The sequence below is a fragment of the Callospermophilus lateralis genome, chromosome 2 (genome assembly GCF_048772815.1).
Source record: "Callospermophilus lateralis isolate mCalLat2 chromosome 2, mCalLat2.hap1, whole genome shotgun sequence".
Taxonomy (NCBI): Eukaryota; Metazoa; Chordata; class Mammalia; order Rodentia; family Sciuridae; genus Callospermophilus; species Callospermophilus lateralis.
In genome coordinates, this window is record NC_135306.1 from 106,575,987 (window position 1) to 106,593,427 (window position 17,441).

Below are 17,441 nucleotides of genomic sequence, written 5' to 3' on the forward strand. Positions count from 1 at the left end.
TCTTCCATTTGTAACTTCCTTAATCCAACCCCTGTGCCTCCATTCACTCCTCTGTAGAGATAGTAACTACCTGGCAGCATTATTATGAATATAAACAAGAAAACAAGCTTAGAACCAAAGCCTGATAAATAGGATGTAAAGATAATGGGCTCTAAACACATGTCACATCTTTTCCTCATTATATTTCACACCCTTCTGGCACCAGAATGAGAATGGAATTAGATTTTCTCCTAAAAAGAAATTTCCTGGGCTTATACATAAACCCTAGGATGCAAGGAAAAACCCACCAGAAACCCCTCCTGAGCAGCTGAGGGACCCATGTGGCAGAATGGCATCTTGGGATGGAGGGTGGGGTGTTCTGTGAAATGAAACGCCAAGAGGCAACAGTGCTGCTAGACATCCCGGCAGCTTTTATTGGAGGTTCCATTTCTTCTCGGTAATTGAGCTCATGGTGGGAGGCAGGGGATGAATGCAAAATGACAAGACTGCAGGGGATTCATATCAAAACCCTCGTGCCTGACATCCACCCAGCTGGAGGAGTCTGTTTAAAGAGGGAGGGAAATCGACTGACAACATCCCTCCCGCATCGCCTCACCACCCCTCCTCTGCTCTTCCTGGCAGCTGGCGGGATGCCTCACTTAACTCCCCATGCTGTAGTTCCCCATCACGCCTGGACCTCTCCTGCAGCCTGGCCTGTGCAAAGGGCACCTCCTGCTATCTCAAAAAGCATGTCTCTCCTTGATAAGAGCACAGCTCTGCCCCTTCACCTGGTTGCTAAGAGAGTGGTGTTAAATCCCAGTATTTTTCTTCTCTTCTCTGTCTCATCCAATGGGTAAGGACCTACACCAAATGGAAGTGGGAGAGAACAGAACAGAAAGCAAGTCTCAGGCCTTAGGAATGTCAATCCCAGCTGATACTCATGCCAAATCTGGAGGAAGGCAGAGCCAGCTCTGCACTTCACCCAGAGCAGAAACTTAAACTGTGTGGCAAGAAGTTATAAGGCCAGCAACAGAATTGGGTCAGAGAGGAGGGTCACTGAGCATGGCAAGCTTCTCCGTGAAGATGGAGGTCATTATTTCTCTCCAAACATGGAACCAATCTGAGATCCAGCTTGTTCATCTAGTAGATACCCAGCCCAGGAACACAGTAGGAATGGCATACTGTCTTGTGTCCCTCGCTGGGACATGTGGTCATCTGGTTTCTCTCTCCTGGCTTCTGTTCTACCTAATCATGTCTGGGCAATTCTCTATAAGGTACCTCTTCCCCCACCCTGATAGGTAATAAACTCTATTCCTTCATCTGCTTCAATACTGTTAATGATCTGTATTCATTTTTTTAAAGAGCTATTTCCCAAAAAATATGCCTGAGACTCTGGTAGGCAGAGAAGGCTTCATCAGTGGTCTTTTGCAAAAGTCAGAGAGATTGAGGCTTATGCCTTTCTGAAGCTGCCATTCGGGACACTCTTTTCCCGAGGTTTGAAGGGCATCCCCTGAAGCCAAGGGAAAATGATGATACAAGAGCTTCATATACAACCTCCTAGAAGCCAAAAGGGCTGGGACATAGTGCTGCAGGGCGTTGAGGAGCTTAACGAGCTGCGTGTTGCTAAAGGTGCTTCTAGGTGAAGTGACATGGGAACCTGGCACCTGCTCCTGGATGACTGCCTAAATGCATGTGCCAGGGGCCAGATGGCATCTAGCGGTATCCATTAACCCGTTCTTAAGAGTACAAACTGGTAAATGAGCCTCTGGGTTGATAGAGGCAATACTTTGAAACAGGCCTTCTGACTTGGTTTCTGGCCTCCCTGCTTCTGGTCTTTCTCCTATCTAATTCATTCTGCCTGCTGCCCATCTTTCCATAGGCAAAAGCTTCTCATATCACTTCAGTGTTTTCCAATTGCTCTTCTAATAAAGTTCACAAGGTTCCTGCTGGGCTCTGCCTGTCCATTCAACTTCCCTTCTTCCCAATGCACCTATGTTCTCAACAACCCACACAAGTACTGACACCCTGTCTGCTCCCTTGCCCACAATCCTTTCCTCCACACTCTAGACTCTTCATTACCATCTACAGTTGGATTTGGGTGCCCTTCCCATATATGGAGCTTTCCCATTATGGCACTCATCACCTACTATCCAAGGCTGTTAACTTTTCTGACATGCTCTTCAAACTGTAAACAGATTCCTCCTTGATCACTCATATAAACCCAAGCCCAGCACAGAGGGTTCTCAATCGATACCTGTTGAGTGAATATATGACCAACAGATGACACTACCTAACAGACCCAACTGGTGTCATCATTAATCTTTTTCGTCTTTGTAACTCCTTCCAATTTGCCTCTTCTTCAATTTTAATTTAAAGAGGAAAAAAGGAGGCTACTTTATCAGGTGATGTCAAAGCTATTAAAAATTAAGTTAAGAAATACTAGTTAAGATTTGTGGTTAGTTTATTATCCATAATAAATAGTTTTGTGATTTTCTTTAAATCCTCCAAAACAGAGTCATAAACATGACTTAGACCTAGGAACTATTCAGTACAAGGTGATATTTACACAGCACACCTACCTATGTCCCCACATTACAGATCAAACTGTACATGACTAATCAATTACAACAAGCTCTCTTGAGACTGCATCGAGCCAGCATCAACTAATTGGAGCAGCATACAAGGTGACACCTGTTGCCCATCTTTGAAAAGGCAGAATATTGAATTTACAAATCAAAGACCTGATCCTCTACCCAACCTACCAGCTTTATTACAGTGTAAAAGCCAAGATTAAAACCCAGTCTGCCAAATCAGTGTAATTCAGCCATGGGATGCTTTTTAAAAAGTCTTTTGTAATGAGTAGTCAACTTATGTGATATATATATATGTATATATAAACATGTATGCATGTCTGATAATGCTATATACCTAACATACATATACATATGGAAATGTGCTTTTTGTTATCCAAGCCCTGTCAGCATACATGGGCATGAGAAATAGCAGGTGGTCAGCCCTCTCAACTAGACTCCAGGGCCCTGCCCACAGGAGCTGACCAGCCTTCTGAGTAAAGGCAATGCTTAAACATCCTGGCAACTCCACCATGCCAGACGACTCACGGCAGTTTCTCTCATCGCTCATGTCTCCACAGTCATTGTCAAAGTCACACCACCAGATGCTGTTGATACAGTTCCCGTTGCTGCAGCGATACTGGTTGCGAAGACATGTGTTCTCTAAAGATCAGAGATGGGTGGGGGAGGAAATGAAACCAATATTATTCTTACTGCTGGACCACAGGACTTTCTATACGTCATTCTTACTGCGGGACCACAGGACTTTCTATATTGAATTTCCATTTCTTTTCCTCAAATTACATTATGCCTTAGATGGCAAAAGAGAGAAGAATTGCCAAGTTCATATGCATAATCCCCAAACAGCCTCCTTCTTTCCTCTTTAAATTAAAATTGAAGAAAAGGCAGGTTCAGATGAATATTTACAGGTAGCTATAATGATAAAAAAGGTTACTGATGACATCAATTGGGCCTACTAGGTAGCAAATACAGTACATCAGCATTACATACTACTCATTATACAAGTGACCCTGGACTGTGTCTATGAAGCATTAAAACACACATATTCAGTGCATTGATAGACATATTATCTATACAGTCAGTTCTCTGTATCCATGAAGTTAATATCCTCAAATTCAACAAACCATGGATTGAAAATATTTTCAGGGAAAAAGACTGTCTGTATTGAACATGTACAAACTTCTTTTCTTATCATTACTCCCCAAATAATACAATATTACACATACTTGAATGGCATTTGTATTGTATTAGATACTGTAAGTAATCTGGCAATGATTTAAAGTATACAGGAGGATGTGTGTAAGTTCTGTGCAAATATTGCACCAATTTATAGAAGGGACTTGAGAATCCATGAAATTGGCATCCACTGAAATCCAGGAACAGATTCCCTGGTGTACTAATGGATGACCACACATTTTTATATAATTATATATCTATATAGAGAGACTTTAATAATTGAGTGGGCTACTAAAATTTTATTTAAAAAGTATTTTCTGCTTCATGACTTCTTTAAAGCAAGTACTTACACGGGGGGGTGGGGGGGGATATATATATATATATATATATATATATATATACTGTTTGGTCAACTAGGTCAAGGACCCCTGATGACTGTCCTCTTTGTTTGGATAATTACAAGTATTCTAATCAGGAACATGGAGAAGCCTTTCTGCCCTTCTCTTACAATTTAGTTGCTGACTTTCTTTCTTTCCAAATAGCTTTAAGATGACATCCCCAGAGCCTGAAAGTCTCCTATTCTAAGGCAGGGAGGTTCATCTTCTTCCACTTATTATTTCTTAAGGAAGGAAGGCTACAAGGTCTCCATTGTGTACTTCACTGCCCTGGTCTCAAAGGCTGCTGTGAGAAATGAGGTTAGGGTTACAAAGCAAATATAACCTGGGGCATGAGGAAATGCAGGAATTCTGGCCATCAGTCCAAGCAGGTCATGGCAAGGCCCCCTTCTAGGGGTTCTCACTGACCGAAATATGAGATTGGGGACTGGGGAAGTGATAAGGGAGAAAACTGGGAAAAATTTAAACAGGTTCTTAAAAGGAAAATATTTTAATGCATGTGTCCATATTCAAAGCAGGTTGGGATTGTCACAGCCATTTAGTCACAGCTTGGAAGTCAAAACTTCCAGATCTTTGCAGATTGGTTTGACAGTTCAGACCATTTCGGGCTGGGGTGGTGGACACGTGACTGCTAGGCTAGAGTGGTCAGTTCTAAAGGGATCAAGCTAGTGGTCAGTTCTAAAATTTCCAAGGCAGGTTGGCTCAACTTATAAAAAGTGGGAATCCAGGTGTGGTGGCACCTATCTGTAATCTCAGCTACTTCTAGCTACTCAGGAGACTGAGGCAGGAAGATCACAAGTTTGAAGTCAGTGAGGGACTTAGTAAAATCCTATCTCCAAATGAAAAATAAAAAGGTTTGGGTATTTAACTCAGTATAATAAGTGCTTATCTAACACATACAAGGCCCTTGGTCTAATCTGCAAAAAAAAAAAAAAAAAAAAGTAAAGCTATAGCAGGAGAAGTTAGAGAATGTAGATATGAGGGGTGGGTAAGGACAGGAAGACTTAGTAGAAAATAAGGTCAGCCCTTGCAGAAAGTCAGTGTCATTAGGCATGAAACCAAAATGCAGAGCCATTATTTTCACATGAATAGCTTGGGTTTGTTCTGAATGAGCACTGACTTGCCACAGGCCTTAGCATCCAAACCAGGATGCCTCTAAGAATCTAGTGGATTTTGTTTTTGCCTAGGACTCTTCCAGTGTCCCCAAATGGATAGGGAATATGGAGTCTTGACCGGGCGGGAGATGAGAAGTGAAGGAGACTGAGGGCAGAAGGGACTCACCTTCTTTGACACAGGTGTTGTTCCTTAGCTGATAGCCCCGAGGGCAGTCACACATCAGGTCCCCAGAAGGGAGGACACTGCTGGACACTCCCTCTGGACACCTGCAGCTTCTGCTGTTATTGGCCTTGGGCAGGCACAGCAGGCTGCAGGGCCTGGACATGCAGGCATTGCTTCCTGGAGAGAAGACACACAGCAGCATACTGGGTTAAAAATACGCAGCAGAAGGGAGCCACTGAACAGGAAGAGACCTACTGCCTCCTCACCCTATAGACAGGACCAGAGAAGCTCACAGAGGCTCCGCAGCACATGTGGAGGCACCTCCTGTAATGACAAGCTCTGCCAGAACCTGGGCAAGGACCTGAACCATACAGTCAGTTTCTCCAGACTTGCCTCTCCACCTCAGCTCCATTGGACTGCCCAAACCATGGAGCAGATGTTCCTCCTGGGAAAAATGGAATTGGGTTTCTGAAAGCTAAGCCACCAGGGAGCTAGAACTGGGAGAAGGGATACCAGAGTAAGTGTCAAAACTTTCTCAAGTCACAGCCATGGAGAAGTACTCTGGGTCTGCAGATGGGAGACTTATGGGGAGAAAAGGGGACACCACCAGGGCCTCAGAAAAAGAGAATGACTTTGCCATTCCTAGCTGCAGTACCTTTAAGGCTTACCTAGATCTCCCATCTTTGGGTTCCTTATTGCCTCCCTTGATTCTCCCAATTACATTTTCCATTTGAGTTATCTTGAGTGGGTTCCTTTGGACCCAAGGCCCTTCATTCACAACATGCATGTGGGTAAAGCTGGGGCCTGGACAAAATTCCAGATCACCCTTCTCAACTGCTTTGTGTCAAAGCACAGCTAAAGAACTAAATGAGGAACCAACCAAAGTACTCATTAAGCTACCATCATGCAAAAAATGAATCCATAAAAGGACTAAAGTTGATCTATGCTAATATGTTCAATTTTTTCTCTGGTTCAATTTAGCAAATAAAGTAACGGTTCAAAAAATCCATCACTGCACTTAAGAGAGCCTATGTGAATGAACAAAACTGGCAAAGGTATTTTCTATCCCTAACACCTTTCCAGAGGTAAAGAGGGAGAATGTATAACCTATTTTGTAACAACTGGAAACATGATACACTATGGGATAACACAAAAGCCAAAGACTTTTGAAATGTATGTTGTTTTCTTTTGGCTTTGCATATTAATCATGAAAACAAGAAAATCAACATAAAAACTTTGAAAAAATTCAACTGCTGACTGTTCAGTTGTGAAGTCTAGTCAGACACTCCAACCCCACCTCCACCATCAGACAGGCAGCCAAGTAATCTGCTTCCATCCAAAACTACAACTAAGCCCTGCCCAAAGAGTGCTGGTTAATGACAATGAGTATTGATATGGGTGACAATATACTCGATAGCTTTGGATGTGTTAGCACCTCATCAGTTTTAAGTGATATTACAAATAGAAATAAAAATCACAGATTTAGCAGCAATGTCACTTTGATGCTAAGAAAGAGAGAGTAAAAGACATTGCCAAATAGATAAAGTAAGCACACCCAGGTAGAGAAATTCATGTGATGAAACTTTCAAAAAAGCTTCAGCAAATAACTCAATCAACCATCAACCACAGCAGCACAGTAACCATAGAAGAACATCCAGGTGACCAGACATCAGCTCACCCTGATAGTTGGTGAGCACAGATTGCTCTTTAGCTCAAATACACAAACTACTGGCTAGGAAAGGGGGATACAAAATTGAATTGAGCCACCACTAATGAAAAACAACTGGAAAAGGATGTAGGACATGTTCTTTGTATTCTGAGGACAACATACCACTCAATGTTCCAAGAAAATGAATAACAAAATATGTTATTTAAACATACTCAATTACAGGATGATATTTTCATGTGGACTGTGTCTAAAATAATGTGACTAACATTTTCACATGCAGAGCAAATGTTCCTACCCAAACAAGGAAGAGCTAAACGCACAGAACCCAAAATGGAGTGTCCTGTTTCAGGAGGCTAATCCAGGCCAAGATGTACGACACCGCAGGCTGAGAGGCAGTATCCAGGGGCAAACTCCAAACCAAGCTCATCAGGTCCCTGCCTGCAAGAGATCAGCAGGGAAGGAGCACTCCAGCTGTTATGAACCACAGAATAGAAAATGGGAGTACAGCATTACAGCAAAGACGGAAAAAAAATGGAAGAATTCAACAGAGTCCCAATGCGGCCAGAGACCCTTCCACAGGATGCCAACTGCCCCATGTAAGCAAGGTACACATTATGAAAACCCCTGTCCTTATGGGAAGAAAGGACAGGTGACCATCTTCAAAGATGTCCCCTTAGGATACCACACTTAGCTCTTCATGGGCATATTTAGAATATTTTCAAATTTCCTCTGTGGAAAATTCTCCAGAATCAGTTTTGGAGCCAAAAATGCTATTATCTCACTTAAGTACTGAAACTCTTGGCAGTTACCAAAACAAATCTACACCAAATAATGAATATTTGACCCTCATTTACAGATGTTTAAAAGCTTGCAGGATCAGAAGAATTTCAAGATCTCCAAAATACTTTTAAGACACTGTAGCATCAATTGAATACATCAAAAATCTTTGTACTTACTTTGCAAGTAACCTCTTTAAAGGGAAAAAATACTTTATAAAGAATAAATTCCACTGACATTACTTAAAAATCAGCCATGAATCAAGACAAGAAATGTATTATTTACTTATAATCAAATACTTCAAATTAATGTGTTCTATGTAAACAGATATTTTATCACAAACCAGAATCAAGCAAAATGTAGTATTCTAACTTACTGTCACATTACCAGTGCACTGCTGTTCCAGCAACAGATGGCAGAGCGGGCAAAGCCTGATGGTTTTACTCAAGTTCAAGTTTTGAAGTCAACTAGGTCACAACTCAACTCTTACCACTTACTATGTGTGTGACCTGGACAAGTTACTAAACCTGACTTTTATGTCTCATCTATAAAATGGGAATATTCACAGCACAAATGGATTTGGAGAAGACTAAAGGAAGTCCACAAAAAAATACTAGCAGGTATATATGATATACCCTTAATAAATACCTAAATAAAAGTATTTACCATTATTTTATATTTGGCTAATAGAAAATTCTGTGTATATTAGGAGCAAATAACAAAAAGAATACAGAGGGACTGGCACCTGAGTGGCCAGTATGCATCATGAACATGTGGAACCCTCTGGGTGTTCGAACAAGGAGGCAGGTTAGAGCAAACAAGCACAAAGCTGAGAGGCATGTGGTGCACTGGCAGCACTGAGCCAGGTGTGGCTGCAGAAGCTCCAATTTCACTCAGACTGGCCCATTTCAGAGGTTAGACACTTGCTTCTCTGGCCCTGTCTGTAGGCAGGAGGTCTCCTGAAAACAACCTGCTCACAACCAAAGGAAGATAAGAGAGAACTGCAAGAGAAGTGGAGACTGGAGTAGAGATGCAGTCAGTGGCACTAGGCCCAAGGAACAGTGTTCCACCCACCAGCAGACATCTCCCTTTTGAACCAGCCCCTCCTCCATGATGCTATTCCAACCCCAGAATTACTGTGGGGAGTGTAAATGAAAGTGACTCTTGGGGGTTCAATCACACCTGAGCTGAGAATCACAGACCTGTCTGTCTGGCACCAGGCACATCTGCACCTGCTCAGAGCATATACTCCCTCTCCTGCCACTCCAGGGGGCTGGGTGACACATGTCAGCTGGGCTTGAGTTGCTGGGATGAAGTGGCAGTCAAGAGAGGAATGGCAGGGACAAACTCCAAACCTAGCCAATCAGGTCCCTTCCTGCAAGAGACCAGTAGGGAAAGCACCCAGGGAGCTACCAGCTTCACCTGAACATGGTGCTGCAGAAGCTGCTGCGTCGCATCAAATGCACGTACAAGCACTGGTTGAAATGGAGCCCCACTCTTCTGGACTAGGTGACAACTTAGAGAAATGAGAACAACCCACTCTCTGAGCCTGTGAGGCTCTCATTCTCCCTCAGACAGGGGCCTAGAGATTTCAGTCATGGCAGCTGAGAAGCAAGATTCCTTCATCGCCTCCTACTTTAAAACAGGTGTCTCCTCTTAAGAAACAATGTGATTTCTCCATTTCGTAGCTCCTACACTAGTGAGACTGCTTTGAGAAAGCTAATTAATAGCTAAGATTTCACTCGTTCACCTACAGACCACGGATCATAATACCAGCCCTCCACACCCCACAGGTCAGCTGTGAAGATACTGACCTGTGAGTATCTTACCCACCAAACACCAATACTCTAAGCAGGCAACTCTGAGACAGACTTACATCAGGAGGACACTTTATAGTTTCCAAAGGGTATTCCCATGCCAGCTTCCTTGGTCCCAAAGGAATAACAATGATATCTATAACTGTATTATTTTTCTTGTCAATTTTCCATTAGCACAGGATAAGCCAAGACCCACAAAACACTACCAACATTCTAGTTCAAAACAGAAAACCTAGAAGTTTGTCAACAAGGAAAGTCAAGATGTTACTTAATCCAAATGGAGATAAGAGGGAATGCTTAAAGGGACTATTCTTCTCAGGAATGCTCCAATTCTTCTCCCCTAGCATCATCAGTATGCCTGAGGGTAAGCAAAGGTAAAGGTTAGAAGGGGAAGGAAGAGCCTTTCTACTAGGAGTCTCGGCCTCCAGTAGCCGCATGTCAAAGCTTTATATAGCAGCTCTTAAAATCTCAACTAACAAGCCATGCAGACAGCAACTATCTATAACCATGGCAGGTCTCCCTGTCCTGTTCATCCCTTCTTTCAACAACTATGAATTGAGCACCTACTAAGTGCTAGTCACTGCTGCCACAGGAGAAGAAGAAAGCAGACACAATCTTTTCCTTCTTGGGGTTTAAAAGTTCAGGGTGGGGTGCACAAATAGAAGCCACAAACAACTAAACACAGCATCACAACAGAGGTGGGAATGCTCAATGGGCACGCAACTGTCTGAGCACCCAGCCAGCACTGTTCCCTGTAAGTGTGCCAAATGGGGATTAAGCACATGCTGGGCTCTCCCAGCTGCAACAGAAGCCACACCACCAATCAGTGAGGGGCCAAGGGCAGGAGGAGGGTGTAATTACCCACCACGCACCAACACTCTAGGCAGGCAAAAACATGCTGTCTTCCAGCTGTTTGTGTATCATTAGAAAAGAAATTAAGATGTCATTAGGAAGAAATTAAATAATGCACATGTTGTCGTGACAGCAAAGACGCAGGCTGCCAGATCCTGCTCTGAGTGGAGATTGCCCACATGCAGCCCCTTTCCTGAGATCAGCTCTGGGGAGACTTAAGAAGAGACTCTGCCTTACCAGTGTTCTTCCCCTTGTAGAAAATCTTCATGTCCATTAGCCCTGTGAGCTGGCTTGCCAGAATCTCCATTTGGGACCCACTGTATTTGGAAGCTCGGAATATGCTGAGCTGTGACCAGTCATCCCAGTAGATTTCATTCTAGAATAAAAACCTTTGTCTGTGAGTCCAGCTTTTTTTTTTTTTTTTTTCAAATAGTGGGAATTGAACTCAGGGGCTCTCGACCACTGAGCCACATCCCCAGCCGTATTTTGTATTTTATTTAGAGACAGGGTCTCATTGAGTTGCTTAGCACCTTGCTTTTTGCTGAGAGTGGCTTTGAACTAGCGATCCTCCTGCCTCAGCCTCCCGAGCCACTGGGATTATAGGCAAGTGCCACCACACTAGCTCTTTGGTCTTTATTCTGAAGCCTCTAAAAGGATAGGCGCCCCCTACCCAAGAGACAACTAACAGTTATTGTCTGAATGACTGATCTGATCAAAATTCCACTTGAATGTAAGCATCAGTGGTTTTATCCAAACATCACCAAATCCACATGAAGGAGCTACTACACAAAAGAAACTATTAGAGAAGCATTCAAGTTTGACCAAGCTGCTCAGTTCAAAACCTGCTTCCCAAGGATCGAGAGAACTGTTCTGTTCTCTGAATGAAAACATACTACAACATGCGGTATGTAGCATATCTCTCTCAGTAGGGAATAAAGTGAGCAAATAAAGTGAGCAAACCTCACAAGATACAAAGAAACAGAGGCTCTTGGCACTAGAGGCAAGCTCAGAACAGTCTTAAGAAATAACCTTAACTCTTAACCTTTTGAATTGTGAATAGTGGTAGTGGCCAGGACTCTGGCGCCTATATCTGGTATGGGCTGAAGTGAATTATCTCAAATTTAGAAAAGAGCAGATTTCCTAAGTCAGACAGCATCTCTGTGAGACCCCAAAAGTCCCCGGCTTTGGACCTTAGTATGCTCTTTACTTTTTCTGCCAGACTGCCTGATGGTAGGACAAATAAGGACTCACCTTGAAGACAGCAATGGCATAGGGGTGCGGGAGGTTGTCCAGAATGACCGAGCGTTGCTGGCCACTAAAAGTGATCCGTTCAATGCAGTCCAGGTAGGCATCTGTCCAGTAGATCCACTGGTCATCCACAGAGATGCCATTGGGCCACTTGACGTCCTCTGAAACAAGACGATGAGCAGCAGAGCCATCCATGTTGCTCCGATAAATCCCAGGCTTCAGGTCCCCCCAGTCGGTCCAGAACATGACCCTGGTCAAAATGGGGATAAACCACATACCTCATCAAAATGGGAGAAAGAGGAGCTCGAATACCCCTCTCCATATAGGAAAGAGATCCCTCTAGAACAATCATTATTAGTTATCAGTAATCCTAATATTTGAAACCACTTAATTCCTTGACTCAGAAATTCCTCTAAAATTCACCTATAGTCAAATTAGGCAAAGATAATGTACAAAGAAATGTACAGATATGTATATTAATCTAAATGTTAATTGGTATAGGAACTGATATATAATAGTACATACCACAGAACACTATGAAACCTGGAAATCTATATATGTTCAAATGAAACTATCTTCAAAACGGATACTTTTTAAAAGCTACAAAGTTGTAAACACACTGATTCAATTTGGTGCATGAATGTAGGGGGGAACCTGTGACTTAAGGATAAAGTTTGTACATGGGTAAAAATGATTCTAAACAATACATAAGAAACTACTAAAAATCACCACCCCTAGGATGTATGAGGGTAAAGGGTTAAGAAGAACAGAGAAACTGGGCATGGTGTTGCACATCTATAATCCCAGCTGAGGCAGAGAAGGCTGAGGCAAAAGAACTGTAAGTTCAAGGCCAATTCTGGAAAATTTAGTGAGACTTTTTCTAAAAACACAATTTTTTAAAAAATGATTGGAGATGTAGCTGTAGCTCAGTGGTAGGGAGTGAGTGGGGTCATCCCCAAAATGCAAGAAAAGAAAAAAAAAAAAAGAAGAGGAGGAGGAAAACAAATACCAAATACTTTTGTTTCATACACTTTTGTTCTCTTTTAATATTTTAACCAAGTACATAGATTATTTTAAGATCCTTTCTTTTTAAAAAAAAAAAAAGTACTAATTTTGATCATAAATACTAGCAGACATGAAAGGCAGGGAAAATTAATCCAGAATTTTCCTGTTAGTTGTGCTCCCTTCAGTTAATTTAAAAAAAAAAAAAAACCACTTTGCATTCCCTAAACACAATACTACTTTTTTAAATAATTATTTTATTGTATGCATTTATTTATTTATCTTTCTGTGGTGCTGAGGATTACACCCAGTGCCTCACACATGCTAGGCAAGTGCTCTGCTACTAAACTACAGTCCCAGCCCAAGTATATACTAATTTTGAGTAAGAAAACCTATATGTGCTGGGTGTGAGGGGAGGCAGAGGAAAGATGGATTGACTTAAATATTTGTGCCATGCATGAAACTGAAGATAAAACAATGCTTATAATACATGAGAGGGCCTGCCGTGTCTGGAGAGTCCCTTTCACTATTACCTTTACTGAAAAAACACCTCACAGATGTGAGACATTGGATGCCTCCGGAGTCTGGTACTTGCTAATGAAAAGCGAATGGAGTTACCTGGCCTTGATGGCTAAGGTGCGGTTTCAAAATTCTCAGTTAATAGGTTATTTCTACCATATTCATGAGAAGCAGAGTTTTGCCCAGAAGTTTACATTTCTATGAGAACCTACTGTTGCAGCATTGGACACAATGCTGACTTTCTTTTGGGGACACACTTACCCCTCTTGAGGCACTAGGACCAGAGCCCTAGGCCGATCCAACACAGAGGAATTGACGATTGTAAGTCGGAAGTCACCATCTGCATTAGCTACCTGACGAAAAGAGGAGGAAAAGAAAAGGCCAGAATGAACCTGAGCTCCTTAAAAGACCCACATTGCGGAGGTGGGGGGGGTTGTGGCTCAGCGGCAGAGTGCTGGTCTAGCGTGTGCAGGGCGCTGAGTGCGAACCTCAGCACCACATAAAAATAAAATAAAGGTATTGTGTCCAACTACAACTAAAACAAAATATTAAAAAAAAAAAAAAAAAAAAAGACTCACATTGCCAAAGTCCTCTATCAGCCCCTGCCTACAGAGGCACCTCTCCCAGCCCATCCCCCACACATCTGCATGATTCCAGTTCCAGACCATCTGGAAACCTGCCTTCATTTCCAGTCAGAATGAACTGATCCCTCCTCAAACTCATGTGCCAATTTTCACATAGTCTGAGAGCAGTCGGAACTATGTGTGCACTTCCTACCACACAATGATCTGCAGAGTTAAGTGGTTACCCTTGCTTTACCCTTTGGTATCCACAGAGCTGGTTCAAAATCCAAGGATGCACAAGTCTCTTATATAATATTGTAAAGCATTTGCCTGTAACCTACACACATTCTCCTATATACTATAAATCCTCTCCAGACTACTTATAATACCTAATACAATGTAAATCCTGTGTAAATAATTGTTATAGTATTGTTTAGAGAATCGTGACAGGAAAAAAGGTCTGTACATGCTCAGTACAGTTTCGTTTTGGTTTTTGAATATTTTTAATCCACTGATGTGAAACCCACTTAATCTTGTGTTATTTATTTAACACACCCATGTTACTCTACCCTCCACCAATGGCCCAATACAGCCCATTCTCTATGTAGCAGCCTTGCAATGAAAAGTCCAAGACCAAGCCCCACGTTCTCCCTCTTCCACTCTAGCTGCACAGTCCCCACGATCCTCGAGTCTGATATATACTCACTACTCTGCTCCCGCCATACTCATCGCAGGCCTGCCCTCCCGACTACTTGCTCTAAACACACAGTAACTTTTCTTCAAAACAGCTCTGGGTTGACCTCCCTTCCTAACTCTTCTAACCCACCTCATCCAAGAGCTTGTGGACTCATTCTATACCACTTTGCACAAACAGTATTTGAGTTACGCAGGAGTCACTCAACAAGCCTATGAAAGGGCAGATGCATTTTTCTAGCACCTCACAAAGTTCTGGCAACACATAAGTAAATAAAGGACAGATATAGCAATAACAAAACCACTAAGGCAGCACTTGGTAGATATCAGGCACTCTGCATCTTGTTCACTTCTGTCAGCATCCCAGTGAGGGGCACACTGCAACCAGCAGGCTGAGCTCAGATGCCACAGCCTCAGAAGGCCTCCCCTGTCTGCCTTTCCTAATGCTCCACTCCCCACCCATGTAATCACACCACCTGCATTTAAGTTCTTTGCAGCACTCATCACAACAGAACTGGTTTCTTTATTTCTTTATCATTTTGTCCTTATTAACACTTAAGGTCTATCAGAACAGGAACTTGCACAAGGTCTTCTTGCCCAGTGTGGCATCATTAGAGCCTAAGATCAGAGCTATCACATATCATGCACCAAAGCACTTGTCAAATGGCTGAGTGAATAAATCAATCTTCATTTGACACATGAAGAGACGGAAGCTAAAGAAGCCGAGTTCCTTGCACCGTATCACTTAGCTGGTAGGGTAAAGCTTGAACTCGAAGCTCCTCTCAAGTGTTTCTTTGGTCTTGCAACCTCACTTGGCTCTGAACCTCCCTGCTTTTACTATACTTCCCATTTTGAAGATCCGCATGCTATACTTCCATGTAGCACCAGTACAAAGAGCTGCTGAGATAGTGTCCCTGACCTCAGCACTACCTTCAGGAATTGGGCGGACCTATATTCCTCAACCCAATGTTTTTGGTGGTGTATAAGTAATTTATTATTCTCATGTTGCCTTGCACATGTAAGGTTGAATACGTTTTGGGGGTAGCTAAATTATAGACAATAATATCTGTATATTACAGATAATAATGATGATGATGACACTGTCATTATTACTCTAGCATTATTACTGGACTGTTACCAATATGGCATCATTATCATTATTGTTATTATATTATGCTTCTGTTAGCCAAAGTATAAACTTTCAGTTATCTTAATGACGTTATCTCTGATGACATCAGACACCATGTTCTCACCTGGGACTTTTATGGCAGTGAGTAATCATTCTGAGACCAACCCTCCCCTCCTTTCCCCTTCTCCTAAGGGCTCAGCCTTTCCATTCTTTGGAAATTCTTAGAAAATTGCCAGAGTAATTTAACACACTGGCTCCCACCCCTGTGTCAAATCTGGATCAAAGCCCAGGTGCTCCCCTGCTCATTTAATCAAGAAAAACATGGGGATACACATACCTCAATCTTCTTGAAGCCAGCATCCACCCAGTAAAGTAACTGGCTGAGAGGTTCAAAGGCCAAAGCTTCCACTGTCTCCAGGCCAGAATCGATGATCACCTCTTGCCCTGTACTCCCATTCAAACAGAGGCGCTAGAGAGAGAAAAAACAGCAGTAAATACTGTGAAATGCTCAGATATCTTCTGCCAAATCAGTCTCGTGGACAGTAACTCTTTATTCAGCTGGCTGGATTGCCAAGGGATGAGATGTTTTACACTGTTAAATTTTCCAGACACATGAAGCTGAGTTTTAATAAGGGCATTTCCAAAATGTATTATGGTTTCCTGTTTTAAACAAAACAATGAACAGAATTTAATCCTTTATATTTCTCTGCATTAGCGTCATGAACATTGGTTACTAAACTATGTGCTATATCACTTTAATGAGGTCAGAGATTACTCAGATGCATGTGTCTGCTTTTAAAACTAATGAAACCAAACTGCTGCTATTTCTGAGTTCCTGTATCTGCCTTCACAGCTGCTCTTCCCTTGTGAGGCTCTTAGCCATCAGGTGCTATCCTTGGGACAGCTATACTCACGGTCACCCCCTTCCTCACCCCCAAGATACCCAGACACTGTATAATTTCTGTTGGGTTAAGAATATAGGTAAAAGTTGTTGGAGTTGTGTTTCTAAAATGATTACATAGACAATGAATAAAGATAAACTCTCCTTTAAAATGCATGGATTTGGGCTGCGGGAAGAGCTCAGTAATAGACAGCTTGCCTAGCATGTATGTGGATGAAATCTGATCCCCAGCTTTGTAACCCCCAGAAGCAGACCAATGGCTGACTCACCTGGATGATATCCAAGGCTAGGTCAGACCAATATAAGCAGTTTCGTTCATAGTCAAAATCCAGGGCCACAGCTGCCCTCAGCCCACTAAGAGGCAACTGCTCTGTGGCTCCAGAGGCGAGGTCATAGCGGTGGATGGACTTCCGCATGGCGTACAGGATGAATTCGTTCTCCTCTGCCAGATACACAAGCAACGGAGAGTGGACCTGGGGGATGCTGAAGAGCTCCTAGCTGATCTGACCTTTTTTTTTTTTCTTAAATACACAAACTTCAACACCACTGTTACATGGTCTAGATCAAGTGAAAAAAACTAGGAATCCAAACCTGGAAGGCATATCATGGATATTTCTGCCTTGAGCAGTTATTTGAATGCCAGTGAATCTGTTTCTTCATCCGCAAATGTTTTACCGGTTAGATTTTTTTTTTTTAAATCTAGATACCCCAGTATACTTGCTTCAGTATCCACACTTTGCATTCCACCTCTAAGCCTTCAGAGTCACACTTGCCAATATCAATGAGACCAATCACCATGTTCTCTCTCTCCATCTGACTGTCCCATAGCACCACACAATAACCTGGATCTGG

At 42.5% G+C, this 17,441-nt stretch overlaps 1 protein-coding gene across 1 annotated transcript in view; it reads right to left on the reverse strand.

Moving 5' to 3' along the window:
- The window catches only part of Sorl1 (sortilin related receptor 1), a 159,199-nt gene that overhangs the window by 53,281 nt on the left and 88,477 nt on the right, over positions 1-17,441 (reverse strand). Inside the window, exons 17-23 of the mRNA XM_076846252.2 lie at positions 16,859-17,031; positions 16,026-16,157; positions 13,565-13,656; positions 11,786-12,032; positions 10,772-10,910; positions 5,423-5,596; positions 3,099-3,212 (exon numbers count right to left, since the gene is read on the reverse strand). Coding sequence (XP_076702367.1) covers positions 3,099-3,212; positions 5,423-5,596; positions 10,772-10,910; positions 11,786-12,032; positions 13,565-13,656; positions 16,026-16,157; positions 16,859-17,031 — 1,071 coding nt within the window. The remainder of the gene's footprint in view (positions 1-3,098; positions 3,213-5,422; positions 5,597-10,771; positions 10,911-11,785; positions 12,033-13,564; positions 13,657-16,025; positions 16,158-16,858; positions 17,032-17,441) is intronic.